At 39.8% G+C, this 21,679-nt stretch overlaps 1 protein-coding gene across 2 annotated transcripts in view; it reads right to left on the bottom strand.

The window, feature by feature from the left end:
• CCDC191 (coiled-coil domain containing 191) overlaps nt 1–16,525 on the bottom strand; it is an 89,457-nt gene extending 72,932 nt beyond the window's left edge. Inside the window, exons 1-4 of one of the 2 annotated variants that reach the window (XM_047099855.1) lie at nt 16,436–16,525; nt 14,291–14,329; nt 7,143–7,284; nt 3,456–3,596 (exon numbers count right to left, since the gene is read on the bottom strand). In XM_047099855.1, the coding sequence (XP_046955811.1) occupies nt 3,456–3,596; nt 7,143–7,284; nt 14,291–14,329; nt 16,436–16,525 (412 nt within the window). Of the gene's footprint in view, nt 1–3,455; nt 3,597–7,142; nt 7,285–14,290; nt 14,330–16,435 lie in introns of those variants that run through there. The other variant, XM_047099854.1, reaches the window with a different exon arrangement.
• Nucleotides 16,526–21,679: the final 5,154 nt, after the last annotated feature.

Genomic DNA, 21,679 nt, shown 5'->3' with positions numbered 1-21,679 from the left:
GAACATGTCTGTCAGCTCCAAAAGGATCCTCATGCTGATTTGCAAGCTCTTCCTCCCACTCCTCCCCACGTTCTCTGTCTTATCCCAGGCAGCCACAGACCTGCTTTCTCACACTATAAATTTACATTTTCTGGAATTTTGTATTAATTAAATCATACACTCTGTACTTTTTTCGTCAGCCTTCTTTTACTCAGCATAATTATTTTTGAGATTCATGTTATATCAATAGTTTATCACTTTTTATTGCTGATTAGTATTCCACTGTATGGGTATACCATGATTTGTTCATTTATTCAGGGATAGACATTTGGGTTGTTTCCAGATCTTGGCTATTACAAATAAAGTTGTTATAAACATGTGTGTACAAGTTTTTGTATGAACATATGCTTTCTTTTCTCTTGGGAAAATGCCTAGGAGTGGAATGGCTTGATCGTATAAGTATCTGTTTAACTTTTTAAAAAACTGTCAAACTGTTTTCCAGAGTGGTTATACAATTTCACATAATCATCAGCAGTACAGGAATGTTCCAGTTACTCCACATCCTCACCAATACTTGGTGTCATCAGTCTTCGGATACAAGCCATTTTATTAGGTATGTACTGGTTACTCAAAGTAGTTCTAATTTGCATTTTCTTGATGGCTAGGGATAGTGAACATCGTTCTTGTTGATGTTCTGTTTAGTTCCATACATTATTGAAAATGGGGTATGAGGTTTCCAAATAATTTGGAGAATTGTTGAATTATCTATTTCTCCCTTCAACTTTGTCAGTTTTTGCTTCATATATTTTGGGGCTTTTTTGTTAGGTGTATGTATGTTGTATGTTTATACTTGTCCCTTTATCATTATAAAACTCCCTTCTTTGTCCCTAGTAACAATTTTTTTTTTGAGAGAGAGCAAGCACGAGTGGGGGAGGGGCAGAAGGCGAGGGAGAGAGAGACTCTTAAGCAGGCTCCATGCCCCGTGCAGAGCCTGATGCAGGGCTCCATCTCACTACCATGAGATCATGACCTGAGCCTGAAATCGAGTCAGACACTTAACCAACTGAGCCACCCAGTCATCCCTCTAATAACAATTTTTTTTAATTTATTTTTGAGAGAGAGAGAGAGAGAGAGAAAGAGAGAAAGCATGGGAGAGGCAGAGAGAGAGAAAGAGAGAGAGGGAGAGAGAAAATCCCAAGTAGGCTCTGCACTGCCAGTACATAGCCTGATGTGGGGCTCGAATTCACAAACTGTGAGATCATGCCCTGAACCGAAATCAAGAGCCAGAGGCTTAACCAACTGAGCCACCCAGGTGCCCCAACAATTTTTTTATCTTAAAGTCTATTTTTTCTGATATTACTAAGTTGTTCTCACTTTCTTTTGGTTACTAATTGCACAGTATATCTTTTTCCAGAATTTTACTTTCAATCTATTTGTGTCTTTGAATCTAAATTGTGTAACTTGCAGACAGCATATAGTTCATATTTTAAAATCTTCGTCTTTTATTTGGAGTATTTAATCCATTTACATTAGGTGTAATTCCTGACAAGATATGATTTATATTTGTCATTTTGGTATTTGTTTTTTGTACATCTTATGTAAATGACCTTTGTTAGGTTGAAATTTACCTTCTATTACTAATTTGCTGAGAGTTTTTATTAGGATTGGATGTTAGATTTTGTTAAGTACTTCTGTGTCTATTGAGATAATCACATTAATCAATATTTTTGGTAATATCCTCTTTAATGGCTCCATAATACCTTTGTTCAGTTTTGATCTAAAAAATGAGGAAAACAAAACACTCTACAAGCAAAAGATGTGTGAGGGATGGTATGATACTAGATGAAAATTGCCAGTCTAAGAAATATAACTATATCTATTAGCACCATATGAAAGGAAGTAATAGTTTCACTATATTCCATATATGCTTCAGAATAAATATGAAGTATGGAAATGCCTCACTTTAGTAATGACATTAATGAATTAGAAAACATCCAGAAGGTGGCAACCAGGATAATGAGATTTAGAAATGATGTGACATAAAGAACTGTTGAGAGAACTGGTGTATTCAAGCTAGGAACATTGAAGTATATGAGATCAGATATGATTATATCACCCACAAAACAAACAAGCAAACAAACAAACAACAGTTTTCTTGGGAAAGGGAACATGATATTATTTTCTGTTGTTCTAAAGGGTAAAAGTTATACAGGACAAATTCCCAAGAGAGAATGTGTGAGGAGTAGAGCCTCACAACAGCTGAAATGGGCTCCTCCTATCCTGGGAGCTGTACTGGCAGAGTTTTGTTTTTTTTTTTTTTTAATATTTTTTAAAAATGTTTATCTCTTTTTGAGAGAGAGAGAGACAGAGTGCAAGTGAGGGAGGGGCAGAGAGAGAGGGAGACACAGAATTGGAAACAGGCTCCAGGCTCTGAACTTTCAGCACAGAGCCTGACACAGGGCTTGAACTCACGAACCGTGAGATCATGACCTGAACCGAAGTTGGACACTCAACCGACTGAGCCACCCAGGCATTCCTCTACTGGCAGAGATTGTATCACTCCATGTTAGGGATACTATAGAAGGATCTCTGTCTGAGGGGGTGAAGAGGAGAGATCAGATTAGCTGATCTTAAAGGATTCCTCTAACGTTAAGAGCTCATGACTTTGTGATTCCTGGGCTGGGGATTTTGTTGATTTTGTAGAGCCCTAAACAAGAAAAATGCCGCCAGGTGAGTTTACCCAGGGTGTCTGAGTCACACATGAGGATCTGCCACCACCATCACCAGGCCTACCTTTATGCTGAAGAAAATAATATCAAATTCTGAGTACATTTGAGGAACCCTCACAAACTGGCTCTGTGCACAAGCAATAAGCTCTCTTATAAAGATATATGACGCATTTCATAAATATAAAATGATAAAGGAATGTTTAGGGGTTTCTGGGTGGCTCAGTCAGTTAAGTGTCTTGATCTTGGCTCAGATCATGATCTCGCAGTTCATTAGATTGAGCCCTGTGTCAGGCTCTGCGATGACAGTTGGGATTCTCCCTGGCCCTCTTTCTTTGCCTCCCACCCCGGCTTGTGTGCACTCTCTCTCTCTCTGTCTCTCTCTCTCTGTCTCTCTCTCTCAAAAATAGAAAAATTTTTAAAAATGATACAAGAATGTTTAAATGTAGCCCCTGTCAAAGTAAGGAGTCATTCAACAATACATGGGAAGACACTCAAATAGCATGCATTGCTATTATAATCAAAAGAAGAATTACAAACAATGCTTTTAATTTGAAAAACACTATGAATTTACTGAGGATATAGGTAAGTAATTTAAATTGAACCAAGAAAAATTAAAGCTAATTATAAAACTAAGCAAAAACACAGAAAAGTCAAATAATATATCATGTATTATTCCAAACAATTAAAAAGATTTCTTAGATACATTTATTAGATGTTAAAGCTTAAAACAATCAGACAAGTTCTTACCATCAAACCTGTCATATTTCGAATGCCCAGTGGCTTCCGGCACAGAAGGGATATTTGATACCGTGTCTTTAGCATCTTCACCATCACTTGCTAGTTCTTGCTTAAGTTTGGTGTCTAACCAGTCGTTGACTAGCTCCTGAGCTATCAGTGAAACAAAAAATCTTTTTAATATTTCAATTACTTCAGAGACTTTCTTCATTCACTGTTTTCATTCATTCAGTAAATATTAATTGAGCATCTAACGTGTCAAGTACTGCACTAGATGCTGTGAATAGAGCAGCAAACAAAACAGGACAAATAAAACCTATCACCAATGAAGTTTACATTCTAATTGGAGAAGAGAGACAATAAGTAAATCAGAAAAACAGAGCAGGAAGAGGAGAAATGATATACAAGAAATGGAAGGTAGGTATTGATAGTTTTAAACTGGGGGGAAGGGGTCAAAGAAGGCCTCCCTGAGAAGACATTTGGGCAAAGAAGAGAAGAAAGTGAAGGAGTGAGCCATATGGACATGTAAGGCAATATTATTCCATGTAGAGGGAAAGCAAGTACAAAGGCCCCACGGAAGAGAATGTCTAGAGTGTTGGAGAAATAGCAAGGAGGCAATGTAGAAAGGAGTGAGTGAAGGGGGAATGTAGGAGACGAAGTAAAGAGGTAACATGGGGATCAGGTTTAGAGCAGTAGTTCTAGACCAGGGGTGATCCTGCCCCCGAGTAGACATTTGGCAATGTCTACAGCCATTTTTGTTATCACAACTGGGGTAACAGAGGCCAGGTATGCTGCTAAACATCCAACAATGCACAGGACAGCCCCCACAAAAAGAAATTGTCTGGCCCAAAACATCCATAGTGCTGAGGTTGAAAATCCCTTGCATAGAAGTAGGCGACACCAAGTCAAAGACAATTGCAATAATCTAGGAAAAAAGTGATAGGAGCCCGGACCTACAGTGTAAGTATTAAAAATGGTCCAATTTTAGAAAGTAATGCTTTGAGGTGGAATTGGTTTGCCGATACATGATATGGGAATTGAGAGAAAGAAATGTATAAGGTTTTTGGCCTAAGCAACTGTAAAAATGGAGATGCCATTTACTGAGACAAGGAAGGCCAAGGGCAAAGCAGGTTTGGAGAGAAGATCAGGGACTCAGTTTTAGACTAGTTCGGTTTGAAATGCTTATGAGACATACAAACAAGAAATGTCAAATAAGAATGTCAAAGAGGCATTGGCTATATCACTCTCAATTTCAGGGAAGAGGTCCAAGATGAAGAAATAAGTGTGGGTGTTGCCAGCATACGGACAGTATTTAAAGCCATAGAAGTGGACAAACTCGCCGAAGGAGGAAGATGGATAGAGAACTGGTTCCAGGAATAAGCTCTGAACACCTCCAGTGTTTAGGGGCTAAAGAGCTGAAGCAGAACCAGGAAAGCAGACTAGGAAGGAGAGGCCCATTGAGGTAAGAGGAAAATCAAACAGTGTGACATCCTGGCAGCCAAGTTCCTAGTGATATTCAGAAAATCTTCTTAAATAGATAGGTATGGAAGAAAATGTCTACTTTAGCATGACCTTCATTACTATCATCATTATCAGACAGCTCTATGGGTAGGTCAGAGGGCTTTCAAAAAGGAAAAGTGTATATTTCACCACTATCTTCATCGTTATTACCATTATCACACAGCTCTGAGAGAATGAAATGTTTATTACATGAAATGATGCCAAAAGGCATTTAATACAGCTAGCAATGCATATAAAACAGAAAAAAATGAATCAAGGTAGTAGAAACTAAGTGTGAAAAGTATACTCGTAACAAATATCACTGGCTTTCAGAGGCAGGAAGAGAAAGGGGACAGATATTTACTGAGTAACCCTGTGTACAGTAATACATGCAGTTATGTGTATAATAATTTATGTGTAGACTAACTCAGATCTGCTAAATGTCATTCATTAGTAAACAGGGGTTTAGTATGAAGTGCCCCAAAAGAAAAAAGAAAGGGAACTTCTCTTAGAGGGTTCAACTGTAGGAATACCTCATGTTGGATCAGAGGCTCTAAGGCTACATTAAGCAGAATTTCTCAAAGAATGTTCCTCAGAACATTGGTTCTTATTGAATATTAACAGATGGTTGATGAGAAAAGAAAAAAGGATATAAACCTTTGAAAACCATGTTCTGTCCATATACTAGTACTTTCTAATGTGTATCACTAATTCTTCAAGATATGAATATGGATTTCAGGATAAAAAGAGTTTCATGGTAAAGGGAGCTTGGGAAATGGGGTAAGTAAACACTATTTTGTGCATTCCCACTAGTGGATTAGGAGATAGGGTGGGCAAGATGTAGCCTTGCCAATTTCTGAATCAATCTCCTTTCTCCATCTCCAATACTACGAACCACCAAGATCAAGTGCCATTACTGCTCACCCAGACCACTGCAACAGCCTTCCACTTGTCTCCCTTTTCCCTCCTTTTCTTCCTTATGATCCATTCTTCATATAATTCAAATACTGTGCTGCTAAACCTCTGCTTAAAACCCTTCAATGTCTTCTCATACTCAGAATAAAGTCTAAATTCTTTTCCCAGGCCTATAAGGGCCCTATGTAATATGTCTTCTGCTCACTCCTGCAAGCTCATCTTCATTGGGAAGCTCCGGCCACACTGCTCTTCCTTCAGTTCCTTAAGCACACCAAGCTTGTCTGTACTTCAACTCTTGATGCTGTCTTTCCCTCTGTCTGGGATGCCCTTCCTCCATCACCAGTTGGCTGGCTCCTTCTTATTATTCAGGTGAAAACTGGAATGATTTATCATTACCTAATAATTCTTTCAGTTTTCTTTATTCTCACACTAAAACATATACCCCATGAAAGCAAGGGCTTTGCCTCTCTTGTTCATAACCTGTTCCTCCAGTATCTAAAATAGTACCTGGCTCAGAGTACTAATTGTATATATATATTGACATGTATATAATATATAAAATAAATATATATTTTGTTACAAATGTATAAATTTTCATTATAAATAAATTATATAGATATACAAATAATCATACATATAAAAGAATAATTATATATATGTTTTTTGAACGAAGACATAATCTGAATAAATGGAGACATAGATGATCCAAATGGAAGCTGGCTTCAGGAGATGGCCACTCTGACTTTCCTCCTACCTCTGTGGCTTCTCCTTTCCAGTCTTCTTTGCTGGTTCCTCCTGATCTCTTCATCCCTAAGTGCTGGAGTTTCTCAGAGCATGAGAAACTAAAATACTAAATTCCAGAGGAGTAAATGCTTTGGGAAGGTAGGGAGGTTAGATCAGGTTTAGACTCTCTTCATAAGGAATAAAGTGGATTTACAAACTAGCGGTCAAATTATCTCATAATACTAGATGAAGTTATCATGCTGCCTTCTGTGTAACAGGACTAATACCTTACAGCACTCACCAGTTAGCTGTGCCATATCAAACTGCCTCTGAATGTGGTTCTATTTCAGGAGACAAAATGGGCCTTAAATAGAGCACTACTTGTAATACTGGAGTTTACTCCAGAGTAGATTAGTTTCAGGAAGATAGAAAGACACAAAAATTAACAGCAAGAGAAAGAAAAGTTTCCATTCTGTACTTTGAAATGCATTACAGGTAATGCTTTAATAAACTGTATTCTAAAGAACTGTTAACATTGCAGCAAAAAATGTATTCTCTTACCTTCTGCATAGACTTCATCATGATCCTCTATTTGCTCAGGTGTTTCTAAATCTATGATATGGCTCCAAAGCCTTCTGGATAAATCAGAATCTCTAGCAGAGAATGCTTTTGAAACTGCAAATTCTGAGGCTTTCTCCACCCTCTTCAATATAACAGAAAAAAGAAATCCATTAAGGTGACAACAACTTTGTCCAGGGCTAAAGAATTTTTCTCCTGCTCATGGAACTGATTTTCTACCAACTACTAAAATACTTCCATTTTTCCATTTTTGAAGGAACTCTGAGGTGTAAACACCCCAAATAATTTCATTTTTTAAACATGAAATTTACTACAATATTTTGCCAAATTTTAACAGGTATTCACAATGCTTATATTTGAACAAAAGATTATTTAGACTGTAGATAATTTTTGTTTAGAGCATTAGTGATGGGATCCTGACACCTGGATATTTTATTTCAAATAAAAAATAGAACATTTTATTAGCTCCAACGCCACTAGGATTTGCATATGAATATGAACCAGAGGCAGAGTAGCTATATACTTCCTTAAATTACTACCCCTGAAATGAACCTCCCATCATATGTTAAACAAACTATAGGCTCAATAAAATTGGGATAGAGTCACTGAACGGTAGTCATCCAGAATGTTTTAATTCAATAGTAAAACGTGGCCCAATTCATGGGATTGGTGGAGGTGGGCAAACTGTGTTCATATTTTCATTTATCTGCACAACAAAAAATAATTTATTTTACAACTAAATCCCTGACTTTCCCCCTCCCCACAGACTTGCTTTCCTCCACACCTGGTAGTAACAATTCCACTTTTTTTAGTTTTCAGGATGAAAACCTTGCAGTCCTTCTTGAACATAGTCTCTCCCTCTTACCCCACATCCAATTGGTCAGGAAATCTGTTGACTCTATTTTCAAACTATACCCAGGATCTGACCCCTTCTGGTCACCTCTACTGCTATCACCTGGTCCAAGGCACTGCAATTTCCTGACAGGTTTTCTGTGATAGTCTCCCATCACAGCAGATAGTCCCTTTAAAATGAAAGCCATAACATAACTCCACTCAAAACTCTTAAATTGTTCTTGGGGCGCCTGGGCGGCTCAGTTGGTTGAGCATCTGACTTCAGCTTGGGTCGTGATCTCGCGGTTTGTGGGTTCGAGCTCCACATCAGGCTCTGTGCTGACAGCTCGGAGCCTGGAGCCTGCTGTGGATTCTGTGTCTCCCTCACTTTCTGCCCCTCCCCCACTCGTGCTCTCTCTGAAATAAATAAATATTAAAAAAAAAAAAACAACCTCTTCAGTTGTTCTGTATTTTACTCAGAATAAAAGTCAAAGTCCTTCCAATGTGCTTCATGGTCCTGTACCATGAGGCCCTTGGTGAACTCTCCAACCTTCTTGTTTGCTACATCCCATTGCTCACTCAACTTCAGCCACACTCATCTACTGGTTCATTCCTCTTCACATATGCCAAGCATGGTCCCACCTCAGGGCCTTTGCACTTGTTTCCCCTCTGCTGAACTGCTCCCCCTCGATAACCAAACAACTCTTTCCCTTGCCTCCTCTTTACTCAAATATCACCTTCATCCTAAGTCCTTCTCGAACTACACTACATGAAAGGAAGGTAACCACCCTCCTTGTGGCTCTCCCTATTCTCCTTCTCTGCTCTTTCTCTGTAGCACTTATGACCTTATATTTTACCATTTATTGTCTCCCCTAAGTAGAATGTGAGCAGACATTTTTGTCCTTTTCATGCATGAATCCCCCAGTACACGTAACAGATGCCCCATAAATGTTTGTTGAAAAAAGGAATACATGCAGGATTTATTTTAAAAAGCTAAACTTTCCCAAAGTTTATATTGTTGCCTGATCTATTTTGGAAATGATTTTTCCTCTTGCTCTTCATGGAAAAACTGGTAGTACCTCTGCCAAAATTTGCCAGGGACTTTACCTTTTAAATTCTCAAGGATTTCATATATTAAGTTTGAATTAGAAACAGAGGAATAAAACTGAAAAGCCAAAGGTAATTTGAAAAAGATGTGGAAAATAGAACACACAGGAAAAGATAGGAATCAGAAGAAAACACGATCTAATCAGGGTTAAAATAAAGAAAATATCATTCACTCATTATGAGATCACTCGGGAGAGATCTGTTTCCCACATTATTTCTTGGTCTCTGATGTGCCCAAATTTATGATGGTCAATATGCCATTCAGTAGATGGTCACAATTCGCTGGGCATATAGTCCTTCCCTTTAAGGTTTTAATATTCTAAGACAGCATGATGAATTTCACATATTCTGTAGGTGTGTATATGCTATATACATATATATGTAAATAATGTGCAAATAAAATAGATCAACTTTCAGTTTTTAAACCAACATTCACAAACAAAAAGTAAACAAACCCAGATCATAGACTCAGTTCCTCAGGCTATGAATGAAAGAAAGAACTCTGTATGGTATGTCATCTCATGTGAGTTAGAATTTGTACAGATTCTTATCAAAGGAGGTAGAGAACTTGGAGATGGGGAAGACTGATTTAGAATTTGTACAGATTCTTATCAAAGGAGGTAGAGAACTTGGAGATAGGGGAGACTGATTTGGGTACTAAAGAAGGGCACAGACCGATAACTTACAAGGAAGGGAGTAAAGAGAAATGTCTGCTCAGCTCTGACAAAGCAAGTGTTTGGGATATCACTTAAAATGAAAATTTGGGGAAAAAACAGATGATACTAAGGATTAGAAATTGTCTGTATTCCTTGTTTAAAATATTACATCTTTACCATTTCTTTCAAAATAAATATGTGAGAAATGGAAGAGGTTTATCTTAAGTTATATTTCATTAAAACAAACAGTGTCAACTTAACAACTTATTCTTTAAGTAAGTTGGTTGAAGGATTGAAGGCGAGCTTTGTTCCTACTACCTTAGTGGACGTTAAGGGGAAAACAAAACTAAAAGTGACTTTTCAGAGAGTTCACTTTCATCTACCTACCTATCTATTTATTGTTTCATATGCCATGTGTGCAAGAAAAAACTCATAGTTCTAAAGTAACACAGGGTGATTACATAGAAAACCTGAAAACCTGAACAGAGTTACTTGAATAGTAAAGTTACTCAGTAATTATGTTACATGAAAGTATATAATTTGTAAAGGAACTATCTCAATTATTCCCATGATCTTATAAATGCTCAATATGAGCTCCTCATGTCCCACAGCACACATCAATCCCATTGTCCACCCAATGGCAGAAACAACAGCTACAATGGACTCCAATTTCCTCAACGTTGGGAGGTACAAGCACAAGGTTCTTAATATACCCTCAAGTACAAACTGCATGTTTATATATAATAGTTTCAGGAGTAAGATATTTTTTAAACTGCCCAATTCTTTTTTCATCACTCTGTATATAAGCAAATGCTTGATGCTGTTTCTGTTGTGTATGAATGCCAAAATAATTCCAAAGAAAAAGTATTAGATAAAATGGGATTAGGTGGTTGAGGTGAGTGAGGGGAAGCTATTCACTGAGAGGTGCATCTCAAGCTGAGCTTTAAGGGAAGGATCTGGATTGACCCCCCCCCCCACACCAGAGAGGAATGATATTCCAGGCTGGGGGTGGGGGGAGATCGGTGTAAGTCAAAGTGAAGGTAAGATAGATGGGAAGGAGACCAGCCTGACAGGAGTCACACAGAGTATCAGCAAAGGGGCTGTTACAGGTTGACTGATATTACAGGTACATTGACAGAGAGACTTAAACACCCATCTAGAATTTACAGAGTTTCATTGAATGGCGTGCAGAATCACTGAAGGTTCAAGAATAGAGAATCAATGAAAATGTTTAGAAAGCTTAAGTATCAAAGTAACAGAATGCACAGTAGTAAAAAGATGAGTCAGTGTATCAAATCAGGATGAGGATAAATTATAAATCATAGTGAACTGTTGGCATTTTGGGTGAGCTCCCCTAGAACTCACAGTTCTACTCAAGCATCTGCCTGATTCTAAGTGACTTCAACATCTCTGAGGAAGACTCACCAACATTTCAGCCTCAGGGTTTGTTTGATCTCTATTCCAATGGCCTTCCCCTCAACTGTACTTCAGCAACCTACCGACATGGTCATCCTGCACTACATCACGCAGAATTTTCCACTGTTCAGCCCCAAAGCTGATAACCCCTTTCCCCTCATCAGCCTCCTGTCCATTGGCCTCTTTTGCTCCCCCTCCTCCACTAGATTGGTGTTGCACCTAAACAAGTCCTTAGTCACTATATGTCTTCTCCTCCCAACTTAGGAGTCCTTTAAAAGGTCCTCTCTGGGGGCGCCTGGGTGGCGCAGTCGGTTGGGCGTCCGACTTCAGCCAGGTCACGATCTCGCGGTCCGTGAGTTCGAGCCCCGCGTCGGGCTCTGGGCTGATGGCTCAGAGCCTGGAGCCTGTTTCCGATTCTGTGTCTCCCTCTCTCTCTGCCCCTCGCCCGTTCATGCTCTGTCTCTCTCTGTCCCAAAAATAAATAAACGTTGAAAAAAAAAATTTTTTTTCCAAAAAAAAAATAAATAAATAAAAGGTCCTCTCCTTCCTACTCTGCATGGATATTCAGCTACTGTCTTACATAAGCCTCAAATCTCTTGTATCTTTGTCTCTCCAATGAGAATTTTTAAGTCTGGATCAATCTGATTTGTCAATTTTTGGTATCACATAAGATTTTAGTTACCTGCTTTAGCCAAGTCCCCAGTGCTGCCTGGTGATCTTTTCTGTTCTGAAGAAAGCCCTTTCTCAAACTTCACTATGCTCCACACCCTTTCCAGATACCTCTTCCCCCTTCTTCCACGTAACAAGGTCTAAGCTGATTTTGAGATGGTGGTCCACTTAAGGGGATTTGAAGTCTTAGGTCCGGAGGTTGTAACTGTTTAGGGTACATCCAGAGTTGGGATACAGTAGGGAACAAAATTAGAGAAGAAGACAGGAATGAACAGAAAAATAATAGGAGAAGCAAGAGAAGACTGTTACAAAAAGATAAGGAGAGGATTTCTAGAATAAAAAAAGTGATAACTGTATCAAACAAATCTTACAAAGTTTGAGAATGAAGAAGATAACAGAGGATTGATCAGGAAGTCATTTATAAGAACCATTTCTGTGGTAAGAAACAGAAACAGGGAGGGAAATTACTGTAGACACCAGAGGATAATAAAAATGAAAGGGCAGGGAGTCTAGGCTATACACCCAAAGACACTAGGTAACAACAAGATGTACCACAATCAGAATGGAATGCGGGGTCAAGTAAGGACTTACTGGGGGGTTTTCCTGAGATGGAAGATTTGAGGGCATAACTGAGACAGAGCTACTGCACAAGTTTTAGAAGAATGATAAAAGATCTAACTGATGAAGCTGTCAACCGCATAAAAGAGGAAAATGGTGTAGAAAGTCAGAGCACAATTTTATCCTTCTGTGTCACTTAAATCTTCCCCTCTGGAGGAGACGGTAACTAAATGTGCAACTAAGCCCTGCAGGGGTCTGGCACTGAACTCTCAGCACTGACATGTAAACTAAGTAAGCCTAGTATGAGGCTGAGGAGTGGGCTTCCCAGAGGCTAGCCTCCACAATGGCAGGTCCATTTTAGCTGTCTTCTAAGTCAGACCTTCCGCAGGAGCCAGCAGGCCTTCTCTGGCCCATCTATATTAGTGTCCCCCACCACATGGTTCTATTACATCTTTAATTCTCCCAACAGTTTTAAGTAAGTTGTTTAACCCCTGCTGGACTATTAACTCTAGGAAGGCAGAGAGTACCTGCCCCAAGCACTATTTTATCTTCAGTGTCCAACAGAGTGCACTGGTATCTAGAAGGCACTTCATAAATACTGTCTGGATAAATAACATTGATTACATCTAGCCTAGGTTCCATCTGGCCTGGTGCTCATAATGCCTGTCAATTTAGGTAAGTAATAGCTCTTCAAAATACTAACAGGCAGAATGATATTTTCCCAGGAAAATGCTGCATGACTTTGAAACATATGCTGCACAAATGAATTGAGTATGGCAAGTTGCCAAGCTGACACTCAGAGGCAGGCACCTGAAGTAGTTTAATGGTACTTTCAACTTAAATGGTACTTGCATTCAAAAATATACATTTCAGGCCTGGAAGAACGCTCAGAAAGTTACCTAATCCAATCCCCTCATCATAGAATGCTCAAACATATTCTTCATTAGTCTAACATCAAGTGGCCTTTCAGAATCCACTTGAATACCTCCATTGATAGAAAATACATCTCTTTGGGGTGCCTGGGTGTCTCAGTCGGTTGAGCCTCCGACTTTTGCTCAGGTCATGATCTCCCGGTTCGTGGGTTCGAGCCCCATGTTGGACTCTGTGCTGACAGCTGGGAGCTTGGAGCCTGCTTTGGATTCTGTGTCTCCCTCTCTGCCCCTCCCCTGCTCATGCTCTGTCTCTGTCCCTCTCTCAAAAATAAATAAACATTAAAAAACAAAAAAGAAAACATCTCTTTAGGAGAATGCCCTCTCCATGTTTGGATCCCTCCAGTCATTAGAAAATTCTTATGATGCATGCATAGCTTTCACCTAATGCATTGGTCCCATAGGTCAGTGTAACTACAGGACAGTCTTTCCAATATCTTAGGAAGGCTGCCACATCCTCTCTTACAGCTTCTCCTCTCCTGCTCCTTTAATCTTCTTCACGTGATCCTCACAGCATTTGAAAGAGTATGTCTATATTCATTTTCTTGTCATTCACACTTTCATGAGAAGCAACAGAATGAAAAAAAAATACTAAAGAATATAAAACTAAAGCAACAGGGGTGCCTGGGTGGCTCAGTCAGTTAAGCATCCGACTTTGGCTCAGGTTGTGATCTCACAGCTTGTGAGTTTGGGCCCTACATCAGGCTCTGTGCTGACAGCTTAAAGCCTGGAGCCCGCTTCGAATTCTGTGTCTCCCTCTCTCTCTGCTCCTCCCCCACTCATGCTCTATCTCTCTCTCCTTCAAAAATAAATAAAAACATTAAAAAAAGTTTTAAAAAAACACAACTAAGGCAACGTAGTTAACATGAGAATAAAAACTGCAAAATGGAGATTAGTATTCCTTTCCATCTGATTATGTCCGACTCTTAACTCTCTTCCTATCTTAACTGTGCAATATCCTTACCTTAATCCAGTGCTCCACATTGTCAGGGTCAAAGGCAGGCTGTAGATAATATATACAGAATATTAATACACAGCAATACCTTTATCAACTTTGCCTTTTTAATCTATCCTTCTGACTAAAGCATATGGAAAAGTGTCCTTTTTCTTTCCTCAAGGCATTTCATTAGCAAGTTAAGCAAGAAAAGAACACAGAGATGGTCAGAGGAAAAAACACGGAGCCTTCTCTGGGACATCTTCTGTTTTTGTCTCCTGCCTAGGCCCACCTGGAGATTCTGATTTAATTGGTCTGGAATAGGCCCCAGGTGTCAGTATTTTTTTTTTTTTAAAGCTCTCCAGAACCAAAATAGAGGAATGATAGATATGATATTCCTTATAAAAACCCAAACAAGCGCCAATTCATGAGCCAAATCATTCAAATATCATGGAAGCAAATCTGCTTGGAGAAAGGTATGCGCCTTTCCCTGGGCCCCTCTTTTCAAGAATGACCTGTAGCCAGGGGCTTTCCTATCTTACCTACAGCAGGAATATTATTTGGTCCAAAAAGAACTAGGGAGGGGAGGCGGTGCATATCATGAGGGATAAGCAATCTTCTACTGTTTTACAAAGCTGAAAATGAAGTAAAGATCACAAATATTTTTACCCATGTCAGTCAGATATCAATATGAAATTAGAAACCAGACCAGTAAGACACTTCCTTTCTTCACTCTCTGTAACTCTTAGAAGCTTGTAGAATTCCCTCTAATAGTCACTTAACAAATAGAGGTAAGTATTTGCTTTGCTAATAATTCAGGTGGGTCTTTAAATAAAGAAGGGAATATCTCAACTAACATACTGTCACACAGAAGAAGGAAAGGTATAATACTCTCTCACATAATACGTCACCTTCACAGCACCTCAAGATAACTAATCAACGCAGCTGGACAACTGAGTGGCTTTTTCACTACAACAAAGAGCTGATGCTATTCAAACAACTGAACCTCAAGAAGCTCTCGTGCTTTTACGTTTTTATCCTCCAGGCATTTACAATGAGCACTGGCAGCAAAAATCCTTCCTTTTTGGAGTCTTAAGAAATTGACCCAAATTTTTACCTTTCATCATCAAGTCTATACCAATAACCTATTTGAGATCCAATCTATTGTGAAACTACTACATTACAATATGAGCAGACTCTGTTTCCAAGTCTAATGCTCCTACCTCCACCCTCCCGTATTCTGGTCAAGATATTCACCAAGTGGACTATGTCCGGTGCATTATTTAGCTAGTATATTTAAAATAAACTGCAAGCTCAATTGCCTAGAGCCCTAAGAAAGGTCACGTTGTCTATAGAATATATTTTTTTAAGAAAGTGTAACTTGAGGGTGAAAACAGCTGGTGAAACTGCTCAGGAGCTGAAAGCTGAGAAGCCACTCCATTTTAGTACTCTCACATTTAAAGCATTTATTTTTGTGACTGTTAAAAAGGTAGTCTGTGGACGGCACACACCGTGTGACTGTGACTTTGCACATGGCATTTGCGTATGCTTCAAGTTTAAAATGGGGTTATCAGTTATCCATGTCTTTGGATGCTAATGCATCCAAGGAGGTAACAGATATAAAAAGGAATTATTTTTCTGAATGTTGGTGAATTCAGAAATTTTTAAGTGAATCAAGTATTGGTCTGTCCAATATTCACTTGCATTCCTGAGTTCATTTTTGATAATTTATGTAAAATTAGAAGGGGAGGACTCTGAGGCGTAGGACTTAACGTGAAGACTTTCCCCTTCCAATACAGATCTAAAATTGGAACCCCTTTTTTTAAAACAATGAAATGTGTGGGAACTTCCCTAAAATTGTGGGCGTGGGAATGGGAGGCGAGGGAATTGGCGAATTCTCTTCACCCGGATGGGTGCTACCAGACCTCTCCGGTTTATGAAAAGCATTTGATGGAAACAGTTCTTTCACGGTACTGCCCATCAAAGCCAAAAGGTACCTAGACCCCAAAGTTCATAGGCCCCCTTCCCCAGGGCAATGCTGGCTCCAGGGCAGTCAAGGCAAGGGGGAGCCAAGTAAGGATGCCCCTGGGGGAAGAAGGAGGAAGCGCAGCCCGGCTCGGCTGCCCACGGGGTCGGTCCCCGCACCCCCCAGAGCTCCCGACTGGGATGGATCACCTTGGGACTCGGCTTCCTGGTAAATTGTTTCCAGCGATTCGGCCCCGTCCTCTTCCTTGAAGAGGACATATCCTGGGGCGCCAGCAGCATTTTCCAGGTTCAGGCCCGGACCCAGGCAAAGCTGGAAAGACCGCTCCGTTGCCAAGGCTGCTTCCGGGTCGCCCTGGGAGTTGTAGTTCCTCCGCCCGCAAAGAAGGCAGGCGTGGGGCGCCGTCGAACTACCACTCCCAGGAGGCTGTGCGCAGGCGGAACAAGTTAGGTCGGTAACCTATGGCAACGGCAGCCGTCCCGCGGCCTCACAGTCACCGGAGCTCGCTTTAATATTACCTTTGCCTTTTACTGGCGCCCGGTGATGACGCAGTGCTCCCTGATTGGCTCTACATCGGAGGCGGTGGTTCAGGGGTCCGAGAATCCTGCAAGCCGGACACGTGGTAACGAGCTGCGAGGAGTTTGAGGGGTCTCAAGGCCAAAAAAGTTGGGAGTTGTGCACGTAAGTCCCCCCTTTCCCTGAAAGAATGGGGGCTACTGCGGGTGGTTGAGTCGCGTCGCCCCCAGAGGCTCACTGATTGTGTTGCAGTAACTGTAGTTGTACTTCTGTCATGTCTCTCCTTCCCTTTTCTGGCTCTTCTGATGGATCTTGGCTTCTCTAAATCCAGATTCTCCCAAATCCTGTAAGCTTCTCTTCATCTCTGAGAGAAAAGGGCCTCCTTTCGACTGCCCTCTGCTCAAGAATGAAGTTCTCAGCCGGAAATGTTTCCTGGACGGCACAGGGTACTTTGGGAGGGTTGGGAAGATCTCGAATCCTTGAGCTCAGGGCTTCGCGAGGTTTGAGGCCACTGGAGGCATGGAGTGAAGGAAAATCCATCCTTATTGATTGAACTTAGACGTACCCGGAGACATTGCCCTCTAGGATACATGGGCTCATACAGGCAGGGTGGTGGGCTTACAATGGGAGCTTGAACCCTGCTTTGTGGCTGACCTCAGGCAACCTGTTTAAAACAGCGCGGACCCTTCATTAACTCATCGGCAAACTGGGAGTGATAGTACCTAATTCACTGGAGCGTTGTAATGATGAAAAATCAACATAAACATAGCGCTTTGCCAGGAAACATAATGTAAAGTAGATTAGAGATGGTGGAAATGAGATTAGGGGAGCTGTGTCCTCAGACTTTTGCAGAGATCATAGGGCCTGCTCTGTAACTTGAGTGCCTATCACAAGGGTGATGGTTGAATAAATTGTGTCACATCCAAAATGTAATATCATGAAGTAGTTATTTTAAAAGAGTAAGTTAATTCTGTGTCTCTTCTTCAGGAAAGATACCCATTTTCTCCTGAGAGAAAAGCAAATTGCAGAGAAATGCATACAGTGTAGTGTATTTCCATTTTTTATAAAAAACATCCACTCCCATCTATGAGTACGTTTAAATGTTCTTATGAGTATGGAGAAAGGTTGCAGAGGCTGGGAGAATGGATAAAGGAAGAGAAGGGAAAACAAGGACAATAATAAGAACACTATAGCAAAATGGAAAATAGGACTATAAAATTGTATCGTAACATTACAGTTAATGTGTGAACATTGCACATGAGTATGGACAAGATGGGACTCCTAATAGGTTACCAGCCTGTTAGAGTACAACATCTAAAGCCAGACTTCGGTGATTTAAGTACTGGCTCCGCCACTTTGCAAATGGTGACTCTGTTAGCCTTCAGTTTTCTCATGTGTAAAATGCATTTAATAATCACATCTGTCTTATGAGGTTGATATGATGGTACATTTTATCAGGGTTAATATGTAAAGGACAGTGTATGCCCAGTAAATGTTATTTACTGAAGTTACTATGTGAAATTGTTAACTTATATTGTGATTCCTGACATACTTCGGTTTACTTCTACCATCTTATTTTGTGTTTTCTATTTTTGATGAGCTTTTTGGTCTCATCTCTTTTTTGCCTTTTATTTATAGTAACCAATTTTTCTTTATCATCTCCCATCCTTCCCCAGTGAGTTCAGAAATTATGCATTCTGTCATTAATCTTTTAATGGTTACTTAAAAATTTTTTAACACACATACTTAACAGTTTTACATTATTCATTATCTCTCCCCTCCTCCCAAATTGTGTAAGGATTTTAGGGTACTTTTCCTCTGAATAGTCTCTGTCTCATCTTCTGTTACTGTTTTCTAGAATTTTAAAGCCTATCATTTCTGTGTGTCTTTCTGAGTCAAGTCAGCGCACCATATTGTTTGGAAGTCCTTCAGAATTTTTTCTAGGCATATACAAACATTTTAGAGTGTATGTGTACATATGTGTTTATAAATATGTATGCAATTTTTCTTTAACAAAAATATGTACTCACCTAAGCTTGTCTAAGCGTATTGCAGTCATCTGTCCATGACAGTCTGTAGAAAATTCATCTAATACACATTTAGAAATCCCTTCTCTCCTGAAGGAATGCTAGCGGTGGAGGGTGGCGTGGGGAATGTGTGGCCCTGGAAGCATTAGGACAGGTATAGTACTGCCAGAGGTGTGGGGAATTTTTGTTAGCCCTTGGGAAGGCACAGATCCATTGACAGCTTGTCAGTTGTCCTTAAAGCCATAAAGGTTTTTCCGTGAATCATTTCCAAATGGTTTTGATAATGGTTTTTCCTTAAGACTTTCCCAGGAACTCTGTAGAAGTGAAGTGTGAATGTATATTTAGAAAAGCATCACACCACAAATCTTAGAAGATTCCTACAGTGAGTGACCCACACGGAAAGGGTGATGAAGGCAAATAAAAAGCAGTTGATATTTTGGAGTCTGTTGGTTTGTTTCTTGAGAAATTTGCTTGGTTTGGTGGATTATATCCCTCCCAAAGCATTTTTTAAAAACATATATACGGGCGTGCCTGGGTGGCTCAGTCGATTAAGCGTCCGACTTCGGCTCAGGTCATGATCTCACGGTCCGTGAGTTTGAGCCCCGCATCGGGCTCTGTGCTGACAGCTCAGAGCCTGGAGCCTGTTTCAGATTCTGTGTCTCCCTCTCTCTCTGCCCCTCCCTGTTCATGCTCTGTCTCTCTCTGTCTCAAAAATAAATAAACGTTAAAAAAAAATAAAAACAATAAAAACATATATATGAATATGTATATGTGTGTATTTGTATTTACATTACTCCATAATAAAAACTTTTTGTATTTGAGCCCCTAGAAAAAGGATGCACTTATAAAAATTGCCATAAACTGAACAGTGAAAAGGAAGGTGTGGTTCTTTTTCTTCTAGCTCTGGACAAAGTTGTGTGCTATTTTTTTAAATGTTGATTTCCAGCTGAAGGTCATTCTCTAATGCTTTCTTTAGAATTCTTAATATTTGTATCCATTCTCACAATACAGAGAATCACTGACAATAACAGTTTATCTGTTACAATACTTTTTCTTAAATGTAGATGTCTACTTTTCCTTGTTTACTTTTTTCTTTGGTGACATGTCGATTTTTGATCATGAGGATAGGACTCTGAAGAAGCCCCAGATAGCAGAATGTGAGTACATAGCATCAGAGTCCTGCATGGTGGAGAGAACCAAGTAGATACTCCTCTCCAGTTGACCTAGTGTGTTCAGTATAATAAGCTGAGGATTTTGAATTTTACATTCAACAGTATCGGGAATAAACTTTTGTGCATTGTATCACAGGAGAACACATCTCTGCATCTAAGAACATGGTGGTCAATGTCATCTAGAGCTCCCAAGGACCTAATGGCAGACTTTGGGCTAAGAATGAAGAAAGCTATTTCTTCAGTTGAGGAGAGAGTGGGAAGGGGAGATGAGAGAAAATGTTTTCAGGATTGAGTGGATGATTAGTCACATTTGAAGCTCTTCTATTAAAAGATGGGACTCCTAGAACATGTTTATTGTCTCTTTCCACAAGGATAGGACAAGGGGGTCCCTGAGAGAAAGGTAAGTCTGGGAAGCCAGGAGTCTGGGCTTCCAGATGTAGCTGTTTCTTCCCTCTTGGAGAGTCCCTGTGTCTAACCTTGGAGAATCTGAGTTTGGTTATTTTAGAGAATCAGTGGGTTTCCTTTCAGTTATCTTTATATATGTAATCATTACTTGCCCTTCCTATTCTAGGTAATATATGCATGTGGCATTTGGCTTTCCATGTGGTACCCTTTAGGTCATGAATGCAGTAGCTTGTCCTCTTTCGTTTTTGGTTCTCAGATTAAATTATGTGCATTCTGATTTGGTTGTTTAGTCTTTGAGATTAGTTTGTTTGAGCCTGACCCTGAGGGTGGATCTGTGCTGAGTGTGTGGACAAGATCAGGCTCCAGGGTTTGCCACACAAAAGGACCAGGGACTAGTCACCAAATCCCTGATAAAAGTAGTGCTAAATTGCTTATGAATTGCATGTATGCTCCACATGGTTTCTCACCTCTGTTTGGACACAATATAAGAACAAATTGGGAGATAATCTCACCTCTCAGAGATTATCTCTGTTTATCTTTTGATGTATATTGTTCCATGTAGTTTAATAAACCCCAGGATGCTGATTTGGAATGTGCCTTCTTCATTTTTTTTTTTTTTTTTAGTGTTTGTTTATTTATTTTGAGAGAGAGAGCATGCATGCACAAGTAGAGGAGGATCAGAGAGAGAGGGAGAGAGGAAATCCTGAGCAGACTCTGCCCTGTCAGCCTAGAGCCTAATACAGAGAGCTTGATCCCATGAACGGTGAGATCATGACCTGAGCCGAAATCAAGAGTCTGACACTTAACTGACTGAGCCACTTCAGTGCCCCTGGAACCTGCTTTCTTTATGTAACAACATGTTAGGAAAAATTGCTATGTTGCTTAGCACTCTCTCAAATTAGAAAAAGAAAAAAATGAATCAAATCAGTAATCAGTATGGCTTACATAGTGTGGCCTTCCTCTATATACATTTTAAAAGCTGAAAGTTAGCCTTTGGTGAAAGAGTGCACACTCTTTCCATGATTAGTCTTTACTCCTGTCCTTCTGTTTGTTTGCTTTTCTTCAGCACAGACAAAAATTCCGTGACTGAATTTAAATATGGTTGATGTCATCATTTTGCTTTAAGACTTGGAGAAGGTATCTTATTCTGTCCAGGTCTTTTCCTATTTCTTTCTTCCTGCTATCTAAAACAGTTGTAGGCTGGAAGTAGTAATAAATATGCTGTCATTCATCATCTTGTAGGTTACTTTCTTTGTAAAATGCTTAGCCTTTAGATGTCATGGAACTCCTGAATGTACTGTTCTTTTCTTATCAG

Source organism: Lynx rufus, unplaced genomic scaffold, assembly GCF_022079265.1.
Source record: "Lynx rufus isolate CCGP_SWC_20201006 ecotype Redwood Valley unplaced genomic scaffold, mLynRuf1.p SCAF_5, whole genome shotgun sequence".
In the NCBI taxonomy this organism is placed as follows: domain Eukaryota; kingdom Metazoa; phylum Chordata; class Mammalia; order Carnivora; family Felidae; genus Lynx; species Lynx rufus.
Note: the sequence above shows the minus strand (reverse complement) of the source record. Positions and strands in the feature narration are given on the sequence as shown.